Here is a 24,885-nt window from a genome sequence, read left to right as displayed (position 1 = left end):
AAGGCATGCTGAATTTTACTGAAGGCATTTTCTGCGTCTGTTGAGATGATCATATGGGTTTTGTCCTTAATTCTGTTTATGCAATGTATCACATTTATTAGTTTGTATCTTTTGAACCACCCTTGCTTCCCTAGGGTAAATCCCACCTGATCATGGTGTTCCAGCTAATCTCGCTTTGCTGACACCATTTATTTAAGGAAAACTCTCTCTAACTGTGTCATTCCTCTACTCTCACACCACAACAATCATCAACATAGATGACTGTTGTGACCATATGTGTGGGTTTTTTTTCCCCCACACTCCAAACAGCAGACACCAGCTGGGTATCCTCTAATTCTATTCTCACATTACCTAACTGGAGATAGTGTCAGATTCCACAGGTTTAGGGCTTAGTTCCCAAGACTGCACCTTTCCCTGTTCCCCCTCTACCAGTCTCAAGTCTAGGCCTCTGGAACTTCTGATGGACTGGCTTCAAGTTACAGTTCCCATGACCCCCTCTTTGGGTTCAATTAATTTGCTGGAGTGGTTTACCAAATATGAATTTCTGAATACTAACTTTTTGTTGTCCAAAGAATACAATTTTTTTTTTAATCTGCTGAAAGTTTGGAAAAAGTATAAATATCTTAAAATAGAAATTAGGAAAGGTTTGACTTCATTGTTATTCCAATTATTAGACATTCAACAAAGGTCTCAACTGGAAACAACGATGATGACAACAATGAAAGCCATTACTTCTGAAAGAGAAATTATACTTCTATGACTTTTTTATAAAGTTTAGAATTAGAGCTTTTGGTAGAGTTTTAGTAAAGTTTGACGGAGGCCGCTTGAACTGTAGGAAATTGTTTCTTTCTTTTGTGATCATCAGTTATTTCTACCACATTTTTGTGGACCTAACCACCCTCTTTTTTTGTTTTAATATGCATTATGGACCTACCCACCCAAATATTAGACTTAAAAAATTATATAATTGAAAATAAAGTTGGCTGGAAAAAACCTGTGTGATCTTGCATTCTGCACATGCATATTTTTTGGCTACCTATATTGGGCTGGTGTTAGGGTACTATGATCCTTGCTTGTAGAGTTTATAGATTAATAAAAGGAATGAGTAGAATACTTTATTATATATGAGAAAAATGAGACCAAGCAAAGTGACTTGCTCATGAGTATACAACAGTTTCTCTTTACGTTGACTAGTGAAATCTTGAGAAAGTCCAAAGTTCATTAATGATGGATATTGTTGTACCATAGGTTGCGTTTCCTCTCTAGGTTTATCTGGATTTTGTTATCTAACAAAAGACCTATAAATCCTGGCCATATGCCATGGAGGTACTGCAAGTATGATACCTATTACTGAGATGGAGACCTTTTGTGGTCAAGATAAAAAAGGGCACAGTGTATTTAATTTTTTTTTTTTTTGAGACAGAGTCTTACTCTTTTGCCCAAGCTGGAGTGCAGTGGCGCAATATTGGCTCACTGCAATCTCTGTCTCCTAGTTTCAAGCGATTCTCGTGCCTCAGCCTCCCGAGTAGCTGGCCCTATAGGCGCTCACCACCATGTCTGACTAATTTTTGTATTTTTAGTAGAGATGGGGTTTTCCTATGTTGTCCAGGCTGGTCTCGAACTGCTGACCTCAGGTGATCCACTTCCCTTGGCCTTCCAAAGTTATGGGATTGCAGATGTGAGCCACCATGTCCAGCCTGTATTTAACTTTAATAGTATCTTTTGTCTGTTTACCTCCCTGGGTAAATGAGAAAACAATAAAAATATTCACGAACTGGAATAGGTTTTTATTTTGTGCACCCAGCATCCAGGACAGTATTTAGGTATAGTACTTAGATCTCCTAAAAAGACTTACTTTTGAAAAGATTAATAGTTTAAAATAGTTACCACACCACTTTTCTAAGTGATTACTTTTATTTGCCCTGCTTAAGTAAGGATTTTGGTTTGAGGATGGAGAGTCTGATAAATCAAGGAAGTACAACAATTTTATTTATAATTATTTATCTCTTTTTAGGCTAAGAGGATTATATATTCTCGGAACTATAGATCTATTTTAAATTCAAATTTTGAAAAGAAGTTAAAGAAGGCTAAAAGGCATACTTGATGACATTTTTAGTTTTTCCTAAAAATGTATAAATTTATATGCTTTTATTTTTTCTACCAGGAAGGAAAAGAATAATAATATTCTGTTACTTTTAGATTCCATAGCTGTAGTTGTCAGACATATTTCAGTTAGGTTATTCAGGAGGCATATTGTAGAAATTGTCAAAAAATTCAAACATTTCTTTACTTTGTTATTAATTTTCAATATTCTTACCTTATGTATTCTCTAATTTTGCCCTTTTCCCAATTTTAATATTATAATAAGAATTTCAAATAGGACTTTGTAATTTATGAGTTAAAACCAGATGGATGAGAGGATGAGTACCTTAAGAATAGAATGCATTTCCTTGTGTTTGTTTTGTATACACATGGCAATAGCCACTGAAAGGGAACTAAACTACATTATGATCATTCTTGCTCAGAAACTCATGTCCAGCTGGCTAATTTTAGAGCCAAGACCCTATATAATACTGTGTTGCCCCTTTCCAGCTCTAATTTTGATTTCGGGGTCTGCATTTTTGAAAGTACAGGCCAATATGTCCAATAAACAAACTAGTGAAATTATTTTGCCCACATGATAAATGTTTGTAAAAATGTTCCCCAAAGGGATCTCTAGGAAGATATCATTTCTTCAACAAAAATCTTTTGCCTTTGAAAGGTGAAATTTAGTTGTGGGAGTCTCAATTTAAGAAACACAGGCTATTTTATCTGAGTTGGAGCTCAATTAGATGTGAATCTTTAAATTGTTTACTTAATTCTTCTGTGCTATTGCGAAAGGATGCTATTTCGTAAATGTGAAATCAGGAATTCTATGTTGATTTTTTTTAAAGCTAACTTTTAGTGCTTTTATTACATAGTGGACAGGTGTTATCCTGCTGTTGAATTCAGGAACCATTCTTAGCACCAGATGTGGGTACTGAAGCTTTCCTGGTCTATGTGTGGAAAGCTTGCTTGTTTAGGCTGCCAAGCCAGAGGAGGCATCATACTTTTCACTCAGGCCATTCCTCTTCTGCTGACAGATGAAAGATTGGCAAAGTAGAGTTTTTAAAAAGGGTAGGTTAATTGTTTCTGGAGATTAGAAGAAGGGGCCTTTTTTTGTGTCGATGCCTATAGGCATGCTTACCCCCTGCCCCAGCCCCCACATATATGTACCTATATCAACATGCATTTCCCTACATACGGTTCCCAGAGATTCATGAAGCTGCTCTTGAAGCTCATAAGCAACCCCCAGATTAATATACAAGCGTTACTTAATGAAAGAAGAAAAAAAGATTGCATGTTCTTTTATTTGATAGAAAGCACCATATTCATCCATTCATATGTCCTGAGCACCTGTTCATCCATCTACTCATGTATCTATCCATCCACCCACCTACCCATCCATCTACCCATCCAACCTTCATTCGTGTTTTATCTGATACTTTCTGTTTGTCAAAACTCTGTGTACTTTATTTTTATACTTTAAAAATTGAGTACTATACTGCTTTGTAAGTACTTATGGAGCTTTGTAAGTACTTACGGAAAATGAAAGAATGATTCATGACAACTATGAAGGTGTTCTAGTAGAGAGTGTGTACATATTTGTTTGTGGTTGTATAATAATGTAGTTTGAAGCATTAATAGGTTTGGAAAGGTGGCATAGATAGTTTTTTCAGCTTTGCTTTTCTTAGACTCATTTTATATTTCAGAAAGTCTTTTTGTGGACTTTTTGTACTGCTCTAGTTTTAAAATAAAGTGCATTGTCAGTAAAGCAGAGTTAGATTTTTTTTGGTGAAAATAAAATTGATAGACACTTGAACATTTCTTTAGAAAGTTACTCTATCAAAGAAAAGTTTAAAAGGTTTTTAAAAGATTTTACTCATTTTACCAAAAAAAGTTTCTCTTCCTTTGAATTGATTATTAATTTATTTCACATATGAGGCATCTTGTAAAGGTTTTATTTAGGGCAGTAAGGAATCATTTTAGTATTTTTAATCATTCAATTTTTATATAGAATTTTTTTCTAGTCCTTGTTACTTTAAAAAATTACTGTTGAAACCCCCTATTTCTCTTGACATTTTCAGTATTCATTTTTCTACTGCTTTAGTCTTTATCATCTGTATATGAAACAGAAAGTATCTTTTTTAGACATGGAAGACAGAGTGACTTATTTGGAAAATAAGATTCTAATTACTCTATCATTTTCTGTAAGGGTGAAATACAATATAAGGGAACAATAAAGAAAATCTCCTAGAATATTGCAAATTCTAAAAAAAGGAACATAAAGATTCAAATGTGCACAATCTGCTGACAGGACTGAGCCAATGAGGTGTACAGCATGAGTGTGTTGCTACATAGACTACACTTGTATCAGGAGCATATCATGAAAGATGAAAAAGTGAAAGTGGGTACTAATAGCACTCAGATTTCAAAATGAATATCATTAGTATTCCAGCAAAATTATATTCGTAGCTATATCTTAAATCCAATGTGTTTCAAGGGAAGAAAATGTCAGTAATATGAACTTACCTAATAGAATCGAGCCTGAGGCTCTGTATTTGCTCTTATGACATTAAATATGTAACTATTTAAAAGTCTTCTGATATGTGGGGCTAGATTTATAATTTAATACTGTAGTAAATATTAAGAGTGCTTAATTTTTTGGCATAATGGAAACATAGCATGGAGATTAATATCTGATCAATAGTCAGGATCCTTTTGCAAGGTTGTTCCCAGATTCACACTGTTCTGGCACTCTGCATATAAATACTTTTCTGTTTAAGGTTTATTGAGTTGGATCACTTAATTGCATCTCAAAGTTATACCTTCGAATTCTCACTTTTTTCTATTTCAATATGGTAATATAGTTTTCTGTTAAATAGTGACAGTATTATTATTTGTACCAACAAATGAAATCAGGTTTTCTATTTATTTTTGTTCTAGAAGTCTCTTTTCTCTTGGATCTCTGAATGTTCTTCATTTTCTTTTATAATGCACTGTCCAGTCCCAAGAAGTACCCTAATATTAATACTACCTTTCTTAACTGATTTCAGTTATTAGAGCAAAACATTTCATTTGGCTTAGGGATCGTTTGATAGTACCTATAGAAAATAATTTGAAACAAATTACAAGGTATCTTGAGTCTGAACCTCTGGCCCAACTCAGTCGCTGGGAATATTTTTAGAGGATTATTTGAGGTGAAGGTCCACTGATACTTCTATCCTCAGCCACTAACAGATAAATGATAAAAGAATTCTAAGGTCTTTTCTAGTGAACTCCATAAAGAGTACCAGTCTTGAGTGATAAGTGAAGTAAGAAGTTTGGATCTGAATAAGGGAGCAAATGAAAAACTATCATGACATTAAAGTGGTCAGTAATGCAATGAGACTAAGAGTTAGGGCTTTGTAACCATACTCATAAAATAAGGTGAATTCTGTTTCACCTCAGTTCCTGTCCCAAATTTAAAAGCATGGTTGTACAATTGCATGAATAGGTATATGGGTAAATATTTTTTATTATTAATTACTACTATTTATTAAACAGCAAACACTGACTTTCATTATTTTAAAAAATCTCATATAATCTTCACATTAAGCACGTGAGATACACAGTGATATCCACATCTTGCAGATCATAAAGAAATAATATTGCAGTAAACACACATATGCCAGCATTTTGGTTAGGTTGTTTACAAAGGCAAACTACTCATCAAAGTAAATGTGACCAGCCACATGCCTTAAAAAGGGCAACATAACAAAGTCTCTAAATAGATTGTAGACAATTTGCACAATACTTTGATATTTGTCCTTTGTCACTTTTTGGGGGGCAGAGTTGCTATGTGAAAGATTTGCATTTTTATTTGCATCCTGGTCTAGGGAAAGCTTTCTAATCCCTGAGTATGCATTCTTGGGATTTCAAGACTTTAGAGAATTGTTTCCCAAAGTGAGTTCTGGGGAAAACTTGTTATTGCAAAAAACCTCTCAGTGGTAATACCATCAAATGTGAATGAACATACCTTTAATTATTATAAATGGAATACATGTTGCTGTGATTTAGTGGTGAATAAGCAAAACCTAAATTATATTGGTGATTGAAAAGATCACAGTATCTTCTAAAATCAGTATATAACATACAAAAAGGAGGGATTAATGTACATATATTTATTTTAAATTATTTTGACATATTTGAGAAGCAACTACCAGAAATATATAATTTACCTCTTTTAGCTGTAAAACAAAGTTTATGTATTATAAGGTTACCTACATGATATTCCATACCCTGGGATGAACTTTCTGCTCCCTGTACCCAATCTGGCAAAATTTTACTAACCTTCATGGTCCTGAAAATCCCTGCCTGTCGTGTTTTTATAGCAGTTAATGTATATCACATTGCATTACAATTCAGTTCTCTTTTTCTGTATCATTTAGAGACATCTGCTTCTTAGAGGACTTTGACAAGTATTTGTGGAATAAATGAAGGAGTAGATGAATAAATTATATGTTTAATTAATTTAGCAAGATTTTTATCCAGTCTTAACTATTTGGACCAGTTTTTCTGACTATTTGATCTAAGAATGATCCAGCAAGTGGGTAACTAAGATTATGGTTCAAAATGTTTGGGAACACTTGCTGATTCCTCTTTCTTTACTGAGTGAATTTGAAAATTAAAAGGATTTTGGAGAAATGACTTTTTAATTTGAAAATGTATTTTATTATGGAAATTTTCAAACATACGGAGAAGTCGAAAGGCATTTATAGTGAACATCAGTATACTCACCACTCACATCTTATCACTTTTCTATTATGTATCTATCTATATTTTAATCCCTCTATTCATCCATCAGTCCATCTTATTTATTTATGATGCATTTCAAAGTAAACTATAGGCACTTCCCCCTAAATACTTTCAACATGTGTATTGTTAACTAGAGTTCAAGAATAGTTTACAGGTTTTTTTTTGCTTTTGAGGTAAAATTTAAATACAATAGTGTGTATAAATCTTAAGTGAACATTTGCTAGTTTTAACATATGCCCATGTTGTGTAACCCTAATGTCTATCAAGATATAGAACATTAACATCATCCCAGAAAGTCCTCTTATGGTCCTTCTCAGTCACCTTCTGCTCCCACACCTTACAGGGAACCACATTTCTTACTTTTTCCCTTTTTCTATAGATTAGTTTTGCCAAAACATGATGTCTTTAAGGAATCAAAGTATGTAAATGTTTATGTTAAAAACAGAAAGCAATCCCTAAGTAAACATTTACATTGATTACATTTACATTTCAGTTGAAACTAACAACTGAAATGACAACTGGAAAACTACAGAGGGCAATTGATGAAGGAAACTTAAAATGACTTCATGTAATGACTAATGACCTGGATTTAGAGGAATGTCAGAAGTACACGTGGCTAGCGTTCCATTATGCCTTGTAATTGCTATAATGGCAGCAGACTGTGTAAACCTGAAAGTCACTTGACAGAGAATCTTGCCTGGTGGTCAGCAAATGTGATACAATTCTGTGACCCAAATCAGCACATATTTTACAAAGGTTGTAAAGTCAAAATATGGTGATTGTTTCAAATGTTTTGGTTTTGTGATAGAATTGCTTAATATTTGGCTTTTAGAATGATTATAAAATGTTGAAAATATAGTTTTAATTAATATACAATGAAGAGAAATATTTTGGAATGTATGAAATTACTCTGTGTTAAGAGTCTCCATATTAAAAATATAGTTTTAAATATCATGGTTATACATCATGCATAGATGATTATACAGATGTAATGAATCCCAGCTGTTATTCAGGTACCTTGTGATATATGCATCACCTAATATATTTAAATGCTGAGCTTTTGTCAGTAGAGAAAAAAGTCATCAGTAATATCTAAAAATTAACATGGCTTAGTCTGGGACACTGGCCCTTACAGTCTATTAATTACTTGTCGTCTCTGGCCTCTCTCTGTTATTCATACCACAGCCAAACACTGAGTACTAGCCGATGCGTTTTAAGAATCTACTGAAACCACCCGTCTATCTTCCTTCTCTCCCTCGTTCTCTTCTTCCTTCTCTCCTTTATTCCCGGCTCCTTGAACAGATATTTGTGGTGCGCCTGCGTTGTAACAATGTAAAATGGTGGAGATACTGTCATGAGTAGAAAGCACCTTACTGTAAATCAGGTTCTACAGATGCTGTTTACGTTTGTAAACATTAACTTCTAATGAATCAGAATTCACTTAAAAAATCATACATCCTAGAATTTGTGAATGGATTTTGTGAAAAACAGGGCATGTTGGTATACGTGATAAGATGGATTATTCAAAGTTGATCAAATGTCTATACTGTTTATTTCATTGCGTTATCTCTACAACTGAAACAACTAGACTTGCTTTACCATTAACCATCTGCAACAACTATCATGCTCAGTGTAGCCATTAGTATAGTTAACTATCTTTTTATTTTAAAAAGTTTCACCTGCCAATTTTGTTGATCTTTGCAAAAAACCAGCTCCTGGATTCATTTATTTTTTGAAGGATTTTTTGTGTCTCTATCTCTTTCAGTTCTGCTCTGATCTTAGTTATATCTTGCCTTCTGCTAGCTTTTGAATTTATTTGCTCTTGCTTCTCTAGTTCTTTTAATTGTGATGTTAAGATGTCGATTTTAGATCTTTCCTGCTTTCTCTTGTGGGCATTTAGTGCTATAAATTTCCCTCTACACACTGCTTTAAATGTGTCCCAGAGATAGACCTCTAGCAAGATTAATAAAAGAAGAAAGAAGAATCAAATAGACACGATAAAAAATGATAAAGGGATATCACCACCGATCTCACAGAAATACAAACTACCATCAGAGAATACTATAAACACCTCTACGCAAATAAACTAGAAAATCTAGAAGAAATGGATAAATTCCTGGACACATACACTTTCCCAAGACTAAACCAGGAAGAAGTTGAATCTCTAAATAGACCAGTAACAGGCTCTGAAATTGAGGCAATAATTAGTAGCCTACCAACCAAAAAAAGTCCAGGACCAGATGGATTCACAGCCGAATTCTACCAGAGGTACAAAGGGGAGCTGGTACCATTCCTTCTGAAACTATTCCAATTGATAGAAAAAGAGGGAATCCTCTCTAACTCATTTATGAGGCCAGCATCGTACTGATACCAAAGCCTGGAAGAGACACAACAAAAAAAGAGAATTTTAGACCAATATCCCTGATGAACATCGATGCAAAAGTCCTCAGTAAAATACTGGCACACCGAATCCACAGCACATCAAAAAGCTTATCCACCACCATCAAGTTGGCTTCATCCCTGGGATGCAAGGCTGGTTCAACATAACGCAAATCAATAAACGTAATCCATGACATAAACAGAACCAATGACAAAAATCACATGATTATTTCAATAGATGCAGAAAGGGCCTTCGACAAAATTCAGCAGTCCTTCATGCTGAAAACTTTCAATAAACTAGTGTTGATGGAACATATCTCAAAATAATAAGAGCTATTTATGACAAACTCACAGCCAGTATCATACTGAATGGGCAAAAACTGGAAGCATTCTCTTTGAAAACCGGCACAAGACAAAGATGCCCTCTCTTACCACTCCTATTCAGCATAGTGTTGGAAGTTCTGGCCAGGGCAATCAGGCAAGAGAAAGAAATCAAGGGTATTCAATTAGGAAAAGAAGAAGTCAAATTTTCCAAGTTTGTAGATGACATGATTGTATATGTAGAAAAGCCTGTCATCTCAGCCCAAAATCTCCTTAAGCTGATAAGCAACTTCAGCAAAGTCTCAGGATACAAAATAGATATGCAAAAATCACAAGCGTTTCTATACACCATTAACAGACAAATAGAACCAAATCATGAATGAACTCCCATTCACAATTGCTACAAAGAGAGTAAAATACCTAGGAATCAAACTTCCACGGGATGTGAAGGACCTCTTCAAGAAGAACTACAAACCATTGCTCAACTAAATAAAAGAGGACACAAACAAATGCAAGAATATTCCATGCTCATGGATAGGAAGAATCAATATCGTGAAAATGAACATACTGCCCAAAGTAATTTATGGATTCATCGCCATCCCCATCAAGCTACCAGTGACTTTCTTTACAGAATTGGAAAAAGTACCTTCAAGTTCATATGGAACCAAAAAACAGCCCGCATTGCCAAGACACTCCTAAGCAAAGAGAACAAAGCTGGAGGCATCACCCTACCCGATTTCAAACTATACTACAATGCTACAGCAATTACAGTAGCATGGTACTGGTACCAAAACAGAGATATAGACCAATGGAACAGGACAGAGGCCTCAGAAATAACACCACACATCTACAATCAGCTGTTCTTTGACAAACCTGACAAAAACAAGAAATGGGGAAAGGATTCCCTATTTAATAAATGTTTCTGGGAAAACTGGCTAGCTATATGTAGAAAGTTGAAATTGGATCCCTTCCTTATCTCTTATACAAAAATTAATTCAAGGTGGATTAAAGACTTAAATATTAGACCTAAAACTATAAAAACCCTAGAGGAAAACCAAGGCAGTACCATTCAGGACATAGGCATGGACAAGGACTTCATGACTAAAACACCAAAAGCAATGGCAGCAAAATCCAAAATAGACAAATGGGATCTAATTAAACTAAAGAGCTTCCGCACAGCAAAAGAAACTACCATCAGAGTGAACAGGCAACCTACAGAATGGGAGAAAATTTTTGCAATCTACCCATCTGACAAAGGGCTAATACCCAGAATCTACAAAGAACTCAAACAAATTTACAAGAGAAAAACAACCCCATCAAAAAGTGGGCAAAGGATATGAACAGACACTTCTCAAAAGAAGATATCTATGCAGCCAACAGACACATGAAAAAATGCTCATCATCACTCGCCATCAGAGAAATGCAAATCAAACCCACAATGAGATACCATCTCATGCCAGTTAGAATGGCAATCATTAAAAAGTCAGGAAACAACAGATCCTGGAGAGAATGTGGAGAAATAGGAACACTTTTACACTGTTGGTGGGAGTGTAAATTAGTTCTACCATTGTGGAAGACAGTGTGTCGATTCCTCAAGGATCTAGAACTAGAATTACCATTTGACCCAGCGATCCTATTACTAGATATATATCTAAAGGACTATAAATCATGCTACTATAAAGGCACATGCACACGTATGTTTATTGAGGCCCTATTCACAATAGCAAAGACTTGGAACCAACCCACATGTCCATCAATGATAGACTGGATTGAGAAAATGTGGCACATATACACCATGGAATACTATGCAGCCATAAAAAAAGGATGAGTTCATGTCCTTTGCATGGACATGGATGAAGCTGGAAACCATCATTGTCAGCAAACTATCACAAGGACAGAAAACCAAACACTATATGTTCTCACTCATAGATGGGAATTGAACAATGAGATCACTTGGACACAGGGTGGAGAAAATCACACACGGGGGCCTATTGAGGGGTGGGTTCTAGGGGAGGGTTAGCGTTAGGAGAAATACCTAATGTAAATGGTGCAGCAAACCATGATGGCACATGCATTCCTATGTATCAGACCTGGACACGTTGGGCACATGTACCCTAGAACTTAAAGTATATATATATACTTTAACTATATATATATAGTTTCCCCTGTACCTCTATTGTACAGATAGTTTTTTATTTGTTTCAAAACAACTATCCTTGGTCGGAGAAGTTTAGAATTTCTTTTGTGATCTCAATTTGTGTGGTAGTAAAGTGCTCACAAAGTCGCAAGTTTGAAAACTTGATTTCTTTTCTCCATTTTGTTGTGAGTTTGACTGACCAACTTAAGTATTTAATTTCCATTATTTATAATGAAGCACTTTTCAATTCAGACTGAATCTCAGAAAAAAAAATACATATAAAAATGTAAATGTAATTACTTTAGAACAATTGAAACATTTTTATTGTGATAGCATATATATAACATATAATGTACCATTTTAACCATTTTTAAGTGTACAGTTCAATGACATTAAATACATTCTTATTGGGGTGCAGCCATCCTCACCATCCATTTCCAGAATGTTTTCATCTTCCCAAACTGAAACTCTTATCCATTAAGCAATAACTGTGTAACACTTCTCCACTACTTCCAGTGTCTGGTAACCACCTTACCATTTTCTGTGAATAGGACAGTATCTTTTGAGTAAGGGCAGTAAATTACCATTTTGCTCTGTTAACCCTGAAAATCTGAGACACATCTCAGTTAATTTAGAAAGTTTATTTTGCCAAGGCTGAGGACATGTGCCTGTGACATGGCCTCCAGAGGTCCTGACGACATGTGCCCAAGGTGGTCAGAACACAGTTTGGTTTTATGCATTTTAGGGAGACGTGAGACATCAATCAACATATGTAAGATGAACATTGGTTCCGTCTAGAAAGGCGGGACAACTCAAAGCAGGGAGGGGCTTCCAGGTCGTAAGTAGATAAGAGACAAATGGTTGCCTTCTTTTGAGTTTCTGATGAGCCTTTCCAAAGGAGGCAATCAGATATACATTTATTTCAGTGAGCAGAGGGTGACTTTGAATAGTATGGGAGGCAGGTTTGTCCTAAGCAGTTCCCAGATCCACTTTTCCCTTTAGCTTAGTGATTTTGGAGCCCATTTCCTTTCACAGCTCCAAATCCTCTTAGGTAAGAATTTTTTTCTTCCTTTTAGAAAAAGTCTTTGGTAAAAGTGTAACAATCAGGGTCTAATCAGAGAAACAGAGCTACAGAAATATATGTATTCCAAGTCTAGATTCAGTTCTTTAATGTATTTAACAAAACTTCCCATTTTTATTTAATAATTTGAAATTTTTTAGTCTCGGCTGCCAATATATTCTTCATATATTGGAATAACATTATTCTGCAGCTGTGGGAGGCAGCAGCAAGTAAGGCAATTATATAAATGCAATTTATTTAAAGCTTTAACCATTTATGTGAAGCTAGGCATTTGATTTGATTTCCACCTATGGCAATGGCTTTCAGAAATTTCATTTGTAATTTATTTGATGTAATTTCAGGCTGAGAATATCTTCACAATACAATATTGAAAAAATAGTTTATTGAAGGATGGCTTAATGAAATATAAAGAGTATGAAATGAAATGTAAATCAAATAAAACTTAGGGGCTATTTGCATAAATGGCATTTAGCTATTGGGCATTTTAATATTTGTATGTGTACAAATGTAATTTTCATAGTACAAAAAGGTGGTTTTACAAATGTTCGTTTTATTAGGAGCAATCTCTTAAATATAATTAGATAAAAGAAATTTTTCTGTATTTTTTATTTTCTTAAATGAATTGGTATTGTCAAGCTAGCATTTGATTTGATCAATATATTGTTTACTCAAAGAAAAGCCTTAGTGATTTAAATAACCATAACTGTAAATGTATTAAGAACTTCACTGGCAGTAGCACTGCAAAGCTCAAAGGCACTCAGTGTAACCTAATTACTAGGAATAACATTTGTATTAGTGCTAGTGAGATGTGAGCTTTTTGCACTGAAGGCTGAAGAGTTATCAGATTAGGTCCAGTGTGAGCAGAAGGGACATATTTCAAATTTACCCTTTTAAATCCTAGAATTCAGTGACAATGATGTGACTGGGTTATTGATATTGTAGTGCATCTAGGATGAAGAAATGAATATGTAGAGATTACTAATTAGTGAATATATATTTTAATCAAGACATAATTATCTCTAGCATCAGGGTCAGATCAAGGTTTTACTGGGGATCTGAAACAGACTATTTGGAGGCAGCCCTCCTAAAAAAATACAAAATTACAAATACAAATTTATGTACAAGTCAATATGTATTTAGAATGAGAAAAGAAATCATAACTGATTACAATTTTGTAAAAGATGGTCAATGACATTATAATAATATTTGGAAAAATAGCTGCTGATCACAGTTTTAAACTACTTCTTCCACATCTATAGGATACATAATGTTTGAGCGCCTCCTCAGATGACAATGACTTTATAATATAATTTTTTATACATTTAGAAAGATAAATTAGACTTTCCTGTAGTATAGTTAAGAAGATTTTGTTTTTATTATTGATAATTGAGCTGTACAAAATGTGCAGCTTCACTCACAGACATAGTATTTATAGAACAGCTACAGATTTGGGCTCTGCAAACGCAGTGTCTGAAAAGTTCTGTTTCATTGTGAGTCCCATCTAAAAGAAAAAACAAATGTCTGCCACATTTATAATGGTATATGCGCTATTAACTATATTCCTAATAAGAGAAAACTTGACTAGGCATTGATTACAAATGGAATTATCTGCTTATTCTATTTCATGTCTCCTGATTGGAAGAATTTTCCACAGAGTAGCTTCTGGCTGTGTGAATTTCAGACTCTGCTTCTCTCCCATTTGCCACAAATCTTTAGTTCTAGTTGCCACGGGACACATTCGTGGCAGAGGTTACACATTCAGGTACTATGTGTATGTACATATGTGTCTGACTATGTACCTTCATATCAGAACCCCATATGAGTTAGCACAATGGGAAAGGGATGTATTCCTAGAAGCCACTCCTATACTGGAACAGATGGTAAACTAATTACACATAGAAATGACCGAGAACCACTTACATATATCCCACTAAAAACAATGTACTACCAGTTCTGAACATACCACCAATTCTGAATATACCACCCAAACTAAATATATCACCCTTTGCATGATCCCCAGGTTGCTCGCCGTGACTCCCTCCACCCGACAGCAGAAGATTGGTTGAGGGGAACTGGGAGTGGTAAGGGAAAGATATTTTATGGGCAAAATATCTTACTTTTACAAATTTTACTAAAATATATAATCATGGATACATTGCTAGGGTACCTGCAGGGACATTTTCAAATGAGGAAGGCCTGAAGCTTAAGCTTTATGATGAGTTTTATGGTAAACCCAATTCTGTCAAATAAGTGCTGTTTCTTCAATGATAGAAATCTTCTATATCTGTGCTACCTAATATGGTAGCTTCTAACTACATATAGCTGTTGAATACTTGAGATGTTGTGAGTGCAACTAAGAAAGTGAATCTTTAATTTTATGTACTTTAAATTATTTTCAGTTTAAATAGATATATGTAGTTTATAGTTACTGTATTGGACAGTATATATCTAATGTATTAATATATTTGTGTAAAATTGAGGCTCATTTAATTCTATTAAAGGTATTATGTATCATACTATATTCTGCTTAACTTTGGATGTTGTTTAGGGATTAAACTCTCAATTGTGGTCTAATTTTATACTACATATGATTCATATATTGCCTACTGAGCAACTAAGCAATTTTCTTAATTATGGACAAATATTATGCTGGCTGACCTATGCATATTAAACTGAAACAATACTTTTAAAGTGCTTCTTCTGGTTGGGATTTAAAAAATATGATTATTAAAACCAATCATATTAAAAACCTTATATGATGGGCTAAAATATGTGTTTTCAAAGCAGGGGTTAAAACTTTTTACATGAAGTACTTTTATTTTTCTCTTAGGAAATTTAATAAGGCATCTCCAAAGACAGAGGGAAAGTGGATTATTTGGTTGACATGCTTAATATTTTATTTCACTGCTTAGTTTGCTAATTCTAGTGGTTCAAACCAGATTTCAAAATCTGGGCTAAATCTCTGTCATGCTATGACATGGCATTTGACAGTAACTCCTGAATATTTAATTGATAGAAAAAGAGAAAGCATGCATATTGTTTAGTACAATTGTGTGAACTGCTATGACATATCATTATGTACAATTTTCTGAAAGACTGCATATTTTATTCATTATATGCCTAGCACAGGGAAGAAATTTGTCATTACTGTTAATGCAGTGAACAGGTGACCTTTCAAGCATCATATATAAACTTTCAATATGTACTTTAATGGGATAGCTGATGATTTTCTGTTTATGTGCTGTTGATTTTATTTGCACAGTTGGGTGTTGACAAACACTGGGAATAGATGTTATCCATGGATCTACATGTAATAATTATAATTAATATTTAGAATGACCGGATTAACTTTTTAAAATTGAGATGAAATTCACATAATATTATGAACCATTTTAAAGTGTACAATTAAGGAAAATTATGCAAAATCTCTTTCAGAAATTTAGGATTCATGATATGTTTTATTTGCAGGTTTCAAAATTTTTTTTGTTTAAAACCTGTATATGTTTAAATATTAAAAACATTTAATTATCACTTGATAGCAATTTGTAAAATCCTAAGTAGAATTTTAAGTTGTTATGTAAAATTTCTTTGAAATGGAGAATTTTAATCCTAAATTGCTTCCTGATAGATTTGTCATTGCATTTTATTCTCAGGTGTGTCATTTTTTTAATAGGCTGTGGTTGTGTCATATATACTAGTTATAATTTGGCTTTTCAAAATATCAAATGCCAACTATATGCAAAATAAGTAAATTTTTATGACTATGAAATTCACTTCAATTGTTGAAATGTACAAAAGCCCCAAATGTCTTCTTTTAGCCTATTTTGTTGACTTTGGTGATTTGTCAACCTGAAGGTAAAAGACTGTATTAGTTTTCTATTGCCGTTTAATAAACCACAAACTTAGTGGCTTATAAAAATGTAAATTCATTATCTCAGACTTTTTGTAGGGCAAAAGTCTGGGTATAGCTGGATTTTGTGCTCAAGTTCTTAAATGCTAAAGTGAGTGTCTCCCCTGGGCTACAGTCTCATCTGGGATCTCCTAGGATCCTTTTTCATGTTCATGTGGTTGTTGGCATAATCCAGTTTTTTGGGGTTGTGTGATTGAAGTCTACATTTTCTTGCTAGCTCTTGTCTGGAGACTGCTCTCAGTCTCTAGAGGTCCCCTCCTGTAAGTCCTTGCTACATGGCTCCTACACAGACCCCCTTCTTTAAGATCATCAGGAAAAGCTCTCTTAAACTTTGAGGCTTATCCTTCAAGGAGGCCTCAGTCCCTTTTAAGGACTCCCAGAATCATCTCTATTTTGACAAACTTGAAGACAGCTGCTTTGGGACTTTAATTACATTAATAAAATCTTTTCATCCTTGTCGTATAATGTAACATCATCCTGGGAGTGAAATCTATCATACTTAAAGCCCTACCCACCCCCAAGGGGAAGGGAATCTTCAGAGTGTGTGTACCAGTGGGCAGGAATATGGGACGCCACCTTAAAATTCTGTCCACTACAGGAAGCTATGGGAAAATTTGAAAATGTGTTTTTTTTTTTTAATTAATAGACTGTATTTTTTAGTGTAGTTTTATATTTGTGTAGAGAGCTCGCATATAATCCCTTTTTCCCTGTGCACAAGGAATAATAATTTCACCTATTATGATAGTCTTACATTAATGTACATTTGTTAAAACTGATGAACCAATATTGATATAATATTATTAACTGATGTCTATACATTAGGGTTCATTCTTTGTGTTGTACAACTCTATGGATTTTGACAAATGCATGTCATGCATCCACCATTGTGGTATCATACAGAATAGTTTCACTTCCCTAAAAATCCCATGCTCCTACCTATTCATCTCTGTCTTCCTCCTGCCCATCACTCCTACTACTGATCTTATTACTGTTTGTACAATTTTGTCTTTTTTAGAATGTCATTTAATTGGGATCATACAATATGTAGCTTTTTCATACTGACTTCTTTCATCAGTATGCTGGCTAAGACTCATGTCTTTCCATGGCTTTATAGGTTATGATTTTTTAAATCACTCACTAATATTTGATTACATGGATGTACCCTAGTTTGTTGATTCAGGAAGCTACCCTCTGGGTCTTTTTGAGACTTGCTGGGAAATTGCCTGCAGAGGTGACATTGAAATTCACTTGCAATCTTCCTGCGGGGGTACAGGAGGAAGTGGCTTCTCTTTGTGGTTCCAGCGTACTTTATTCTCTTCTTGCTTCTATGGTATGTGGTGGAAGTGCGCAGCCCCTGAGGAGGGGATCAAGTTCACTGCAGAGATTCTCATGGAGGTGTTATTGAAACTTTCCGGAAAACTGCTGGTTGGAACATCTTGAGACTTGCCAGGAAACCACTTGGGATGCTGGTGGAACTGGCTGGGAAGCTGCTTATGGAGGTGCTGCTGCAACTTGCTGGGATGTGAGTATCACTGGTATCTTTGTGATGCTGATTGCCATAAGAAACACAAGAGAACAAAGCATATCAGAACTGGAAGGAGAAGCTCCTTCCTTCTGCAGTGTTCTCTCCAGCAGCCTCTGCTAACAAAATTTAATGCCAGCTGCTGGCAAGGAAAATATATAGGGTCCAGCTCCCATATCACAAAGCAGGACAGTGAAGGGTAAATTTGGAGCTGACAGGCAAGAGGTTGATAACTGGCACACTTTCTGTTTCAACTTTGCTGAGAATTTTTTTTTTTCTTGAATCAGGACCGAGTGTTTGATAATTGCCACATCCTTTTCTGTAACTATTGATATGGTCATGTAGTTTTGTTTTTTAATCTGTTAATATGGTAAATTACATTGATTGGATTTTTGGATGCTAAACTCATCTCACATTCCTGGATAAGCCAAACCTCATCATGATGTATTTTTTTTTTTTTATATTGCTGGGTTTGATTTGGTAATATTTTGTTAAAGATCTTTATGTCTATATTTATGAGATATATTGGCCTGTCATTTTTTTTAAATCTCTATCTGGATTTGTAGACTTGGTGGCTTCATTAAACAAACTGGGAAGTATTTCTTCTTTTTTTTCTTTTCTAAAAAAGTTTGTATAGGGTTTAATTCTTCCTTAAATATTTGATAGAATTGACTGGCAAAACTATCTGGTCCAGGAATTTTCTTTTTGAGATGATTGTTAATTATGAGTTAAGCTTTTGAGATTGATGAGGGGTTTATTCTGAGTCAGTTTTGTAATTTGTGTCTTTTAAGCAATTGATTCATTTAATTTATCTAAGTTATTGGTATAAAATTGTTCATAATATTCCTCTATTTTTGTTTTGATGCCTGAAGTAGTTGGAGAATATCTCCTTTTTTATTTCTGATATTTGTAATTTGTATCTTTTCTGTTTTACTCCCATGGTCATTCTAGCTATTTATCATTTAAAAATGCTTTCCAAAAAGCAGCTTTGGGTTTGTTTTTTATGTCTTTGATTATTTGCTTGTTATTATTTCTTCCCTTCTATGTACTTTGATTTTAATTTGCTTTTCTTTTTCTACCTTGTTAACGTAGAATTTTGTTTTTTTTTTTTTTAAACTACAAAATTTCTTCTAAACCAGTGGCTCCCAAATTTTGTTGCAAATTGGAATTGTCTGGGGAATCCTTAAAAATTAATAATTCTGTCTCCCATCCCCAGATATTTTTATTTAATTATTAAATTGATATGAGGTACAATGGGATTTTTTAAAAACTCCCTATGTGATTTTTAGTGTGTAGCACATTTGGGGAAACACTGTTCTGAACAGTAGTTTAGTTTTCTCCCCAAAATTTTGATATAGTGTGTTTTCATTTTATTCAAGATGCTTTTAAATTTCCTTTGTGGTTTCTTTTTCCATTGGTTATTTAGAATTATATAGTTTGACTTCCAGATATTTCCGGACTTATTCCTTAATTGATTTCTGTTTTAACTCCTTTGTGACCAAAGAAAGTACTCTGAGTGATTTCAATACATTTTTTTTAAGGCCTGGCATATGCCCTATTTTGGTTAAATTTTTTACGTGCATTAGCAAATTTTGTGTATTCTGCTATTGTTGTTTATAAATATCAATTAGGTCAACTTGTTAATGGTGCCACTCAAGTATTTATATCTTTACTGTTTCTGATCTCTTTGTTCTGCCAATTACCAACAGAGTAGTGTTGAAATCTTCAACTATTATTATGGGTTTCTTTTTTTCCTTTCAGTTCTAGTTTTTGCTTCATGTGTTTTGAAGCTCCATTATTAGGTGCATAAATATTTAGAATTGTTATCTGTGTGTGTGTGTGTGTTTTTATTTTTAATTGTCATTTTATAGCTCACTCCTGCAGTTGTCCCCCACCCTTCCCTTCGATGACCAATTTTGCAGGCTTCAGGGAGATCAGGGAACAAAGTTGGGCGCTGGCAGCTCCACTGTTCTGCCAGCTGGGGAGAACAAGTCACAATTACAAATAATCACAACAATTAGCACCTGTACTTGGGAGATCTGCAAAGTGAGGAGGCCCCAGCTCCCGTTGTACGCGGGTCTATTTGACAGTGATCTTACTCTAGAAACAATGATATTCCTTCGCCTGAGGCAATTGATGTTGATGAAACCGGTGGCATTGATTGGCTCATAATTCCCCTGCACGCTGACGCTCACCAGCTCCTCCTTGTAGAGAGACAGTAGAGACTTCTGGCTGAGGATGTACACCTGGCCCTTGAAGATGGGCACCTGCACTTTTCCTTCCATTTCCTCCTGGGACTTGGTGATGCAATGGTGGACAGATTTACACTCAGGGTTGATTTTGTGCACGTCCCGATCCGTGGTGAAGACCTCGATGTCTAAATGAGCCTGGTGAAGGATGGTGCCTGCTGGGGTTTTGTAGATACCTCTGGACTTTATTCTAATGAAGCGGTTCTCCACAATGTCAATACAGCCCATGCCGTGCTTGCCCGTGACTTCGTTCAGGTACATGAAGAGCTCCAAGAAGGTCTGGTGAGGTGGTGCCATCTTGATGCTCACTTTCATGGGGACCCCTTTTTTTGAACCTGATCTCGAGAATTTCAGGGATGTTGTGGGCTTTGACTGGGTCATGGGTGTATTGGTAAATGACATCTTCGCCTTTGTGTTCATTTTTGGAAACTATTTGATCTGGCTGTATGATTTTAGTTTCACAATTTTTTTCTTATAGCACTCTAAATATGTCATTCCATTTCCTTCCAGCTTGCATAATTTCTGACAAGACATGTTTATTATGTTTACTCCTGTGTACATTATATGCCTTTTTTTCTTGCTACTTTTAAGATTTTTTCTCTTTATTACTTCTTTTTTTTTTTTTTTTTTTTTTTTTTTTTTTTTTTTTTTAGCAATTTGATTATAACATGTCTTGTCATGGTTTTTCTTTATTCTGCCTGAGATTTGTTGAACTACTTGGATTTGTAGGCTGATAGTGTTGATCAAATTCAGAAAAATTGGAGGCATGTTTTCTTTAAATATTTTCTTGACCTCTTTCCTCTTATTTTAGTGCTTGAATTACAAAAATGTTAGATTATTTGTTGGTACCCTCACATATTATCAAGACTGTTTATTTTTTAAATGTTTTCTTCCTTTGTACTTTGTTTAAAATTATTTATGTTGCTATGTTTTCCACTTCACTGATATTTTCTGTAGTGTCTTATCTGCAATATTTTCGTGTCAAAAATATTTTTAAATGTTTGGACACTTACTTTGGTGGTTCTCAATATGTTCTCTTTGTCTTTTCATTATGTTCATGTTTCCATTAAGTCTTTAATCTTATTGAACTTATTTTAATAGCTGTTTTAAGGCCTTTTAATGTAAATTTTGTTATCTTTGTTAATTCTGGATCTGTTTTTATTGACTGATTTTTCTCCTAGTTCTGGGTAATATTTCCCTCCCTTTTATTTGTCTGTCTCTAATTTTTTTTTTCATTATTAGGCATTGACTATTAGTATTTACATTGTTCAGCTGAATTTGAACAATGTAGATACTAATTTACATTGGTTTTTCTTTTTGGTTACTAATGTAATGCTAGTTGCATTTTGGTTTTTCTTTTAAATGGTCTCTCTCCCTACCACCCTCCACTTTTTTGGTAGGTATTTAAGTTATTTGCAGATCAGCCTGCTCATTTCAAGGCTATTTTTATGCTTTTCAAGGATGATCTAGGGTAATCTTTAGAGCTAGTTTAGACTCACTACTAAGGCATGAGCTTTCTGGAGTCTCTACAGAATACTCTGGGTATTCAACAACAAGGGCTCTTCATTCTTGGAATTGTTCACTTTATAGCTCCCCTGAAATTGATCTTTTCCTGCTAGTTATTTTTCACTTGGCTGCTTGGAGTTTCACCCTATGCAGCACAGATTCCTATTCAAAGCCTCATGAGTATTCTTATGCCAGTCTCTGCATAGTGTTCTCTTTATCTGTAATATGTCCCACAAATTCCAGCCATCCCAGACTCTTCAAACTCTAATCTGTTTCTCAACTTATTTGGACCATGATGTTCTTTTTGAGTTCCCCATTCTTATAACACAGTTTGGACTTTGCGTCTAGGTTGAAACACAGACAGTCTTAGATATCAACTGATTTGTTTCCCTTTTGTTAATAATCACATGCCTCTTCTGCCATTTATCTACTATCTGAAATAGCTTTATATATGTTGCCCACTTTTCTAGTTATGTATAGGATTTTAAGGGCAGTCCTGTAGAAGTTCAGCATAATTATTTGTTCCACTTAAATTTAATGTAATGAATGTAATTTTTCTAAACCTGAATATTGAATCTGGCTACTCTTAGAAGCAAGCTTTATGTTACTGTATGTTTTTATATTCAGAAATTTCAAATCTTTCTATAGACCATAAGGTTATTTAACCAAGGTTATACTGATGTCTTAAAAAAAAACTCTCAAGTTTTTCACAAGATACCCTTTAGGTCATTTAATTTTGCATGTGTGTATGTGCAAGTTGGTGATGTACATGTACAGCTTCTTTTAAACATGTACTGGGACCCATCAATGAGAACATGCAGTTGTGATGGTTCTTACTGTAGAGCATGCTGAACTATGAGAGTTACTCATGGTTGTATGTAGGGACTTTTAATGTGCTTGGTTATATAGGTCTGCAAATTTTTAGCTATGGGCTGATAACTATATTGAATCATAAATTTATTACTGATGCATTGCTTTCTAGGTAGACGTTAAATTTTAAGACAATTAAGGGTAGGAATTAACTTTGTATTATGGAATGGTTTCTTCAACTTTAAATGAATGTCTTAAATGTAAATATTACTAATTTGTGTAATCAATACACAAAAACATTGTTTAATTATTAATTTGGAACAAAAATTAATTACAGTTTCTTAAGAATCATAGAGGAAATGGAAAATATTTCTAAATAAAAACAATTTAACTGACAGAAGCTTGTTAGCACTTAGCAACATTTATTTTCAATTACAAATGGTACTTTTTTATCACCATTTTTATTCTAGGTTTGTATCAATATATCATCTAGACAGAAAGTGCTGATGTAGGTTTTTCAGTGCTAGCCTGCAGAGGAATTGAAGGTGAATGTGGTTTTAGTTACATATCCTGCTTCCTCTACATCTGTGCTTTGTGTTTTATTAGACTGTTTAAAATACATTGTTGTCAAATATCGAAATGTCAGGCTTGCTGATCATTTATATGCCTTCTTTTTTAAAAAATATTAACTACATACAATGTGATTATCAGCTGTCTTTTCTAGGGGTGTCTGTAAATTTGAGAGTGTTTTACTGGTAGATACATGAGAAGTTATTATCTCCAAGTTTTTCATTCATATTGGCTTACTGCCATGTGAAATTTATTACTGAACTTTCATATGAAAAAGATAAAACACACTGTCATCTCATCTTGTCCCATTGTGCATTTCAGTTACAGGAACAAAATGATATGCTTGTAGTTCTGTGACATGATGCACTAGAAAAATCTTTATTATAGAGACTGTGTGACTCAGAGTTTGTGTGTGTGTTTATGCATGACTCTTGCAGAATAAAGTTGTATTTATGTGTACCCATAGTGGTATTTCTGTGTCTGTATGAACATAGTGATTCAGTAGATTAGATCATGAGCATTCTTTATATTTGTCTATAGTAATTAAGTCTCTCACTGAATATGAACCAGGTACTGGCCAAGCTGTCTTATAATAAATATTATATTTATTACTTGTTTCAATGGCTATATAGATAATCATAAGTGTTGCAAGTTGGTCACTCATTGGAAAATCTTAAATACACTACTTACAGGGAACTTACCATGTATAAACACATATGGTGTTATCTTCTCCTTTTTTGGTTTGTTTTAGATAAGTGCGGTGCTTAGCATTTAAGGCAGAATGTTTTATTTTTATGTTAATTAACATATATTTAGTTCTATGACCTTGAGCATGCTATTTAATTTTCCCATGCCTGAGTTACCTCATCTCTGAAATAGGAATAAAATAGTTCCTGCTTCATAGGATTGTGTTGAAGATTAAATGAGTTAATACATATGAAGCACTCAGAACAATTCTTGAACCTAAGCAAATTTCCAGTGAGTAGTAGTTATTGTCACCATTATTATTAGTCAATTTAAGAATCAGCCACTAATCTTTCTTTTTTATGTCTTTATATATAATTTATATTTCATAAAATTCACTCATGCTAAGTATAGAAATTGATGATATATAGTGAATGTATAGGGTGGTACATCCATCACTATAATCCAATTTTGGAATATTTTAATCATCCTGAAAATACTCCCCATGGCCATTTGCAGTTACTCTTATTTCTTACCCCTACCTCCAGGCAACCACTAATCTACTTTGTATTTCTATTGATTTTCCCCTTCTGGCTATTTCAGTTAAAAAGAATCATACTGTAAATGGTCTTTTGTGTTGGCTTCTTTCCCTGAGTGTAATGTTTCTGAGGTTCATCCATGTTATAGTATGTATCTGTATTTTGTTCGTTTTTTTTTTTTGCTGAATGTTAGTTTTTGTTTAGATGTACCTCATTTTGTTAATCCACATACCATTTGCTAACCTTTTGTGTTGTGTTGCTTTTAGGTATTATGAATAATACCATGAATATGCTTTTATAA

General features: G+C 34.2%; 1 protein-coding gene and 1 pseudogene across 16 annotated transcripts in view; one reads left to right on the top strand and one right to left on the bottom strand.

Annotated features, from left to right (window-relative positions):
* The window catches only part of IMMP2L (inner mitochondrial membrane peptidase subunit 2), an 870,942-nt gene that overhangs the window by 113,866 nt on the left and 732,191 nt on the right, over positions 1-24,885 (top strand). For 2 of the 16 annotated variants that reach the window (XM_077994814.1, XM_077994815.1), the window contains one exon: positions 14,815-14,875. The exons of the other annotated variants lie outside the window; for them this stretch is intronic. In XM_077994814.1, the coding sequence (XP_077850940.1) occupies positions 14,815-14,860 (46 nt within the window). In that variant the 3' untranslated portion in view covers positions 14,861-14,875. Of the gene's footprint in view, positions 1-14,814; positions 14,876-24,885 lie in introns of those variants that run through there. 16 annotated transcript variants of the gene reach the window in all.
* LOC144340115 (argininosuccinate synthase-like) overlaps positions 20,306-24,885 on the bottom strand; it is a 42,059-nt pseudogene continuing 37,479 nt past the window's right edge.

Source organism: Macaca mulatta, chromosome 3 (genome assembly GCF_049350105.2).
Source record: "Macaca mulatta isolate MMU2019108-1 chromosome 3, T2T-MMU8v2.0, whole genome shotgun sequence".
NCBI classification, from domain to species: Eukaryota; Metazoa; Chordata; class Mammalia; order Primates; family Cercopithecidae; genus Macaca; species Macaca mulatta.
The sequence above is the reverse complement of the archived record's forward strand: the minus strand, read 5'-3'. Positions and strand labels throughout refer to the sequence as shown.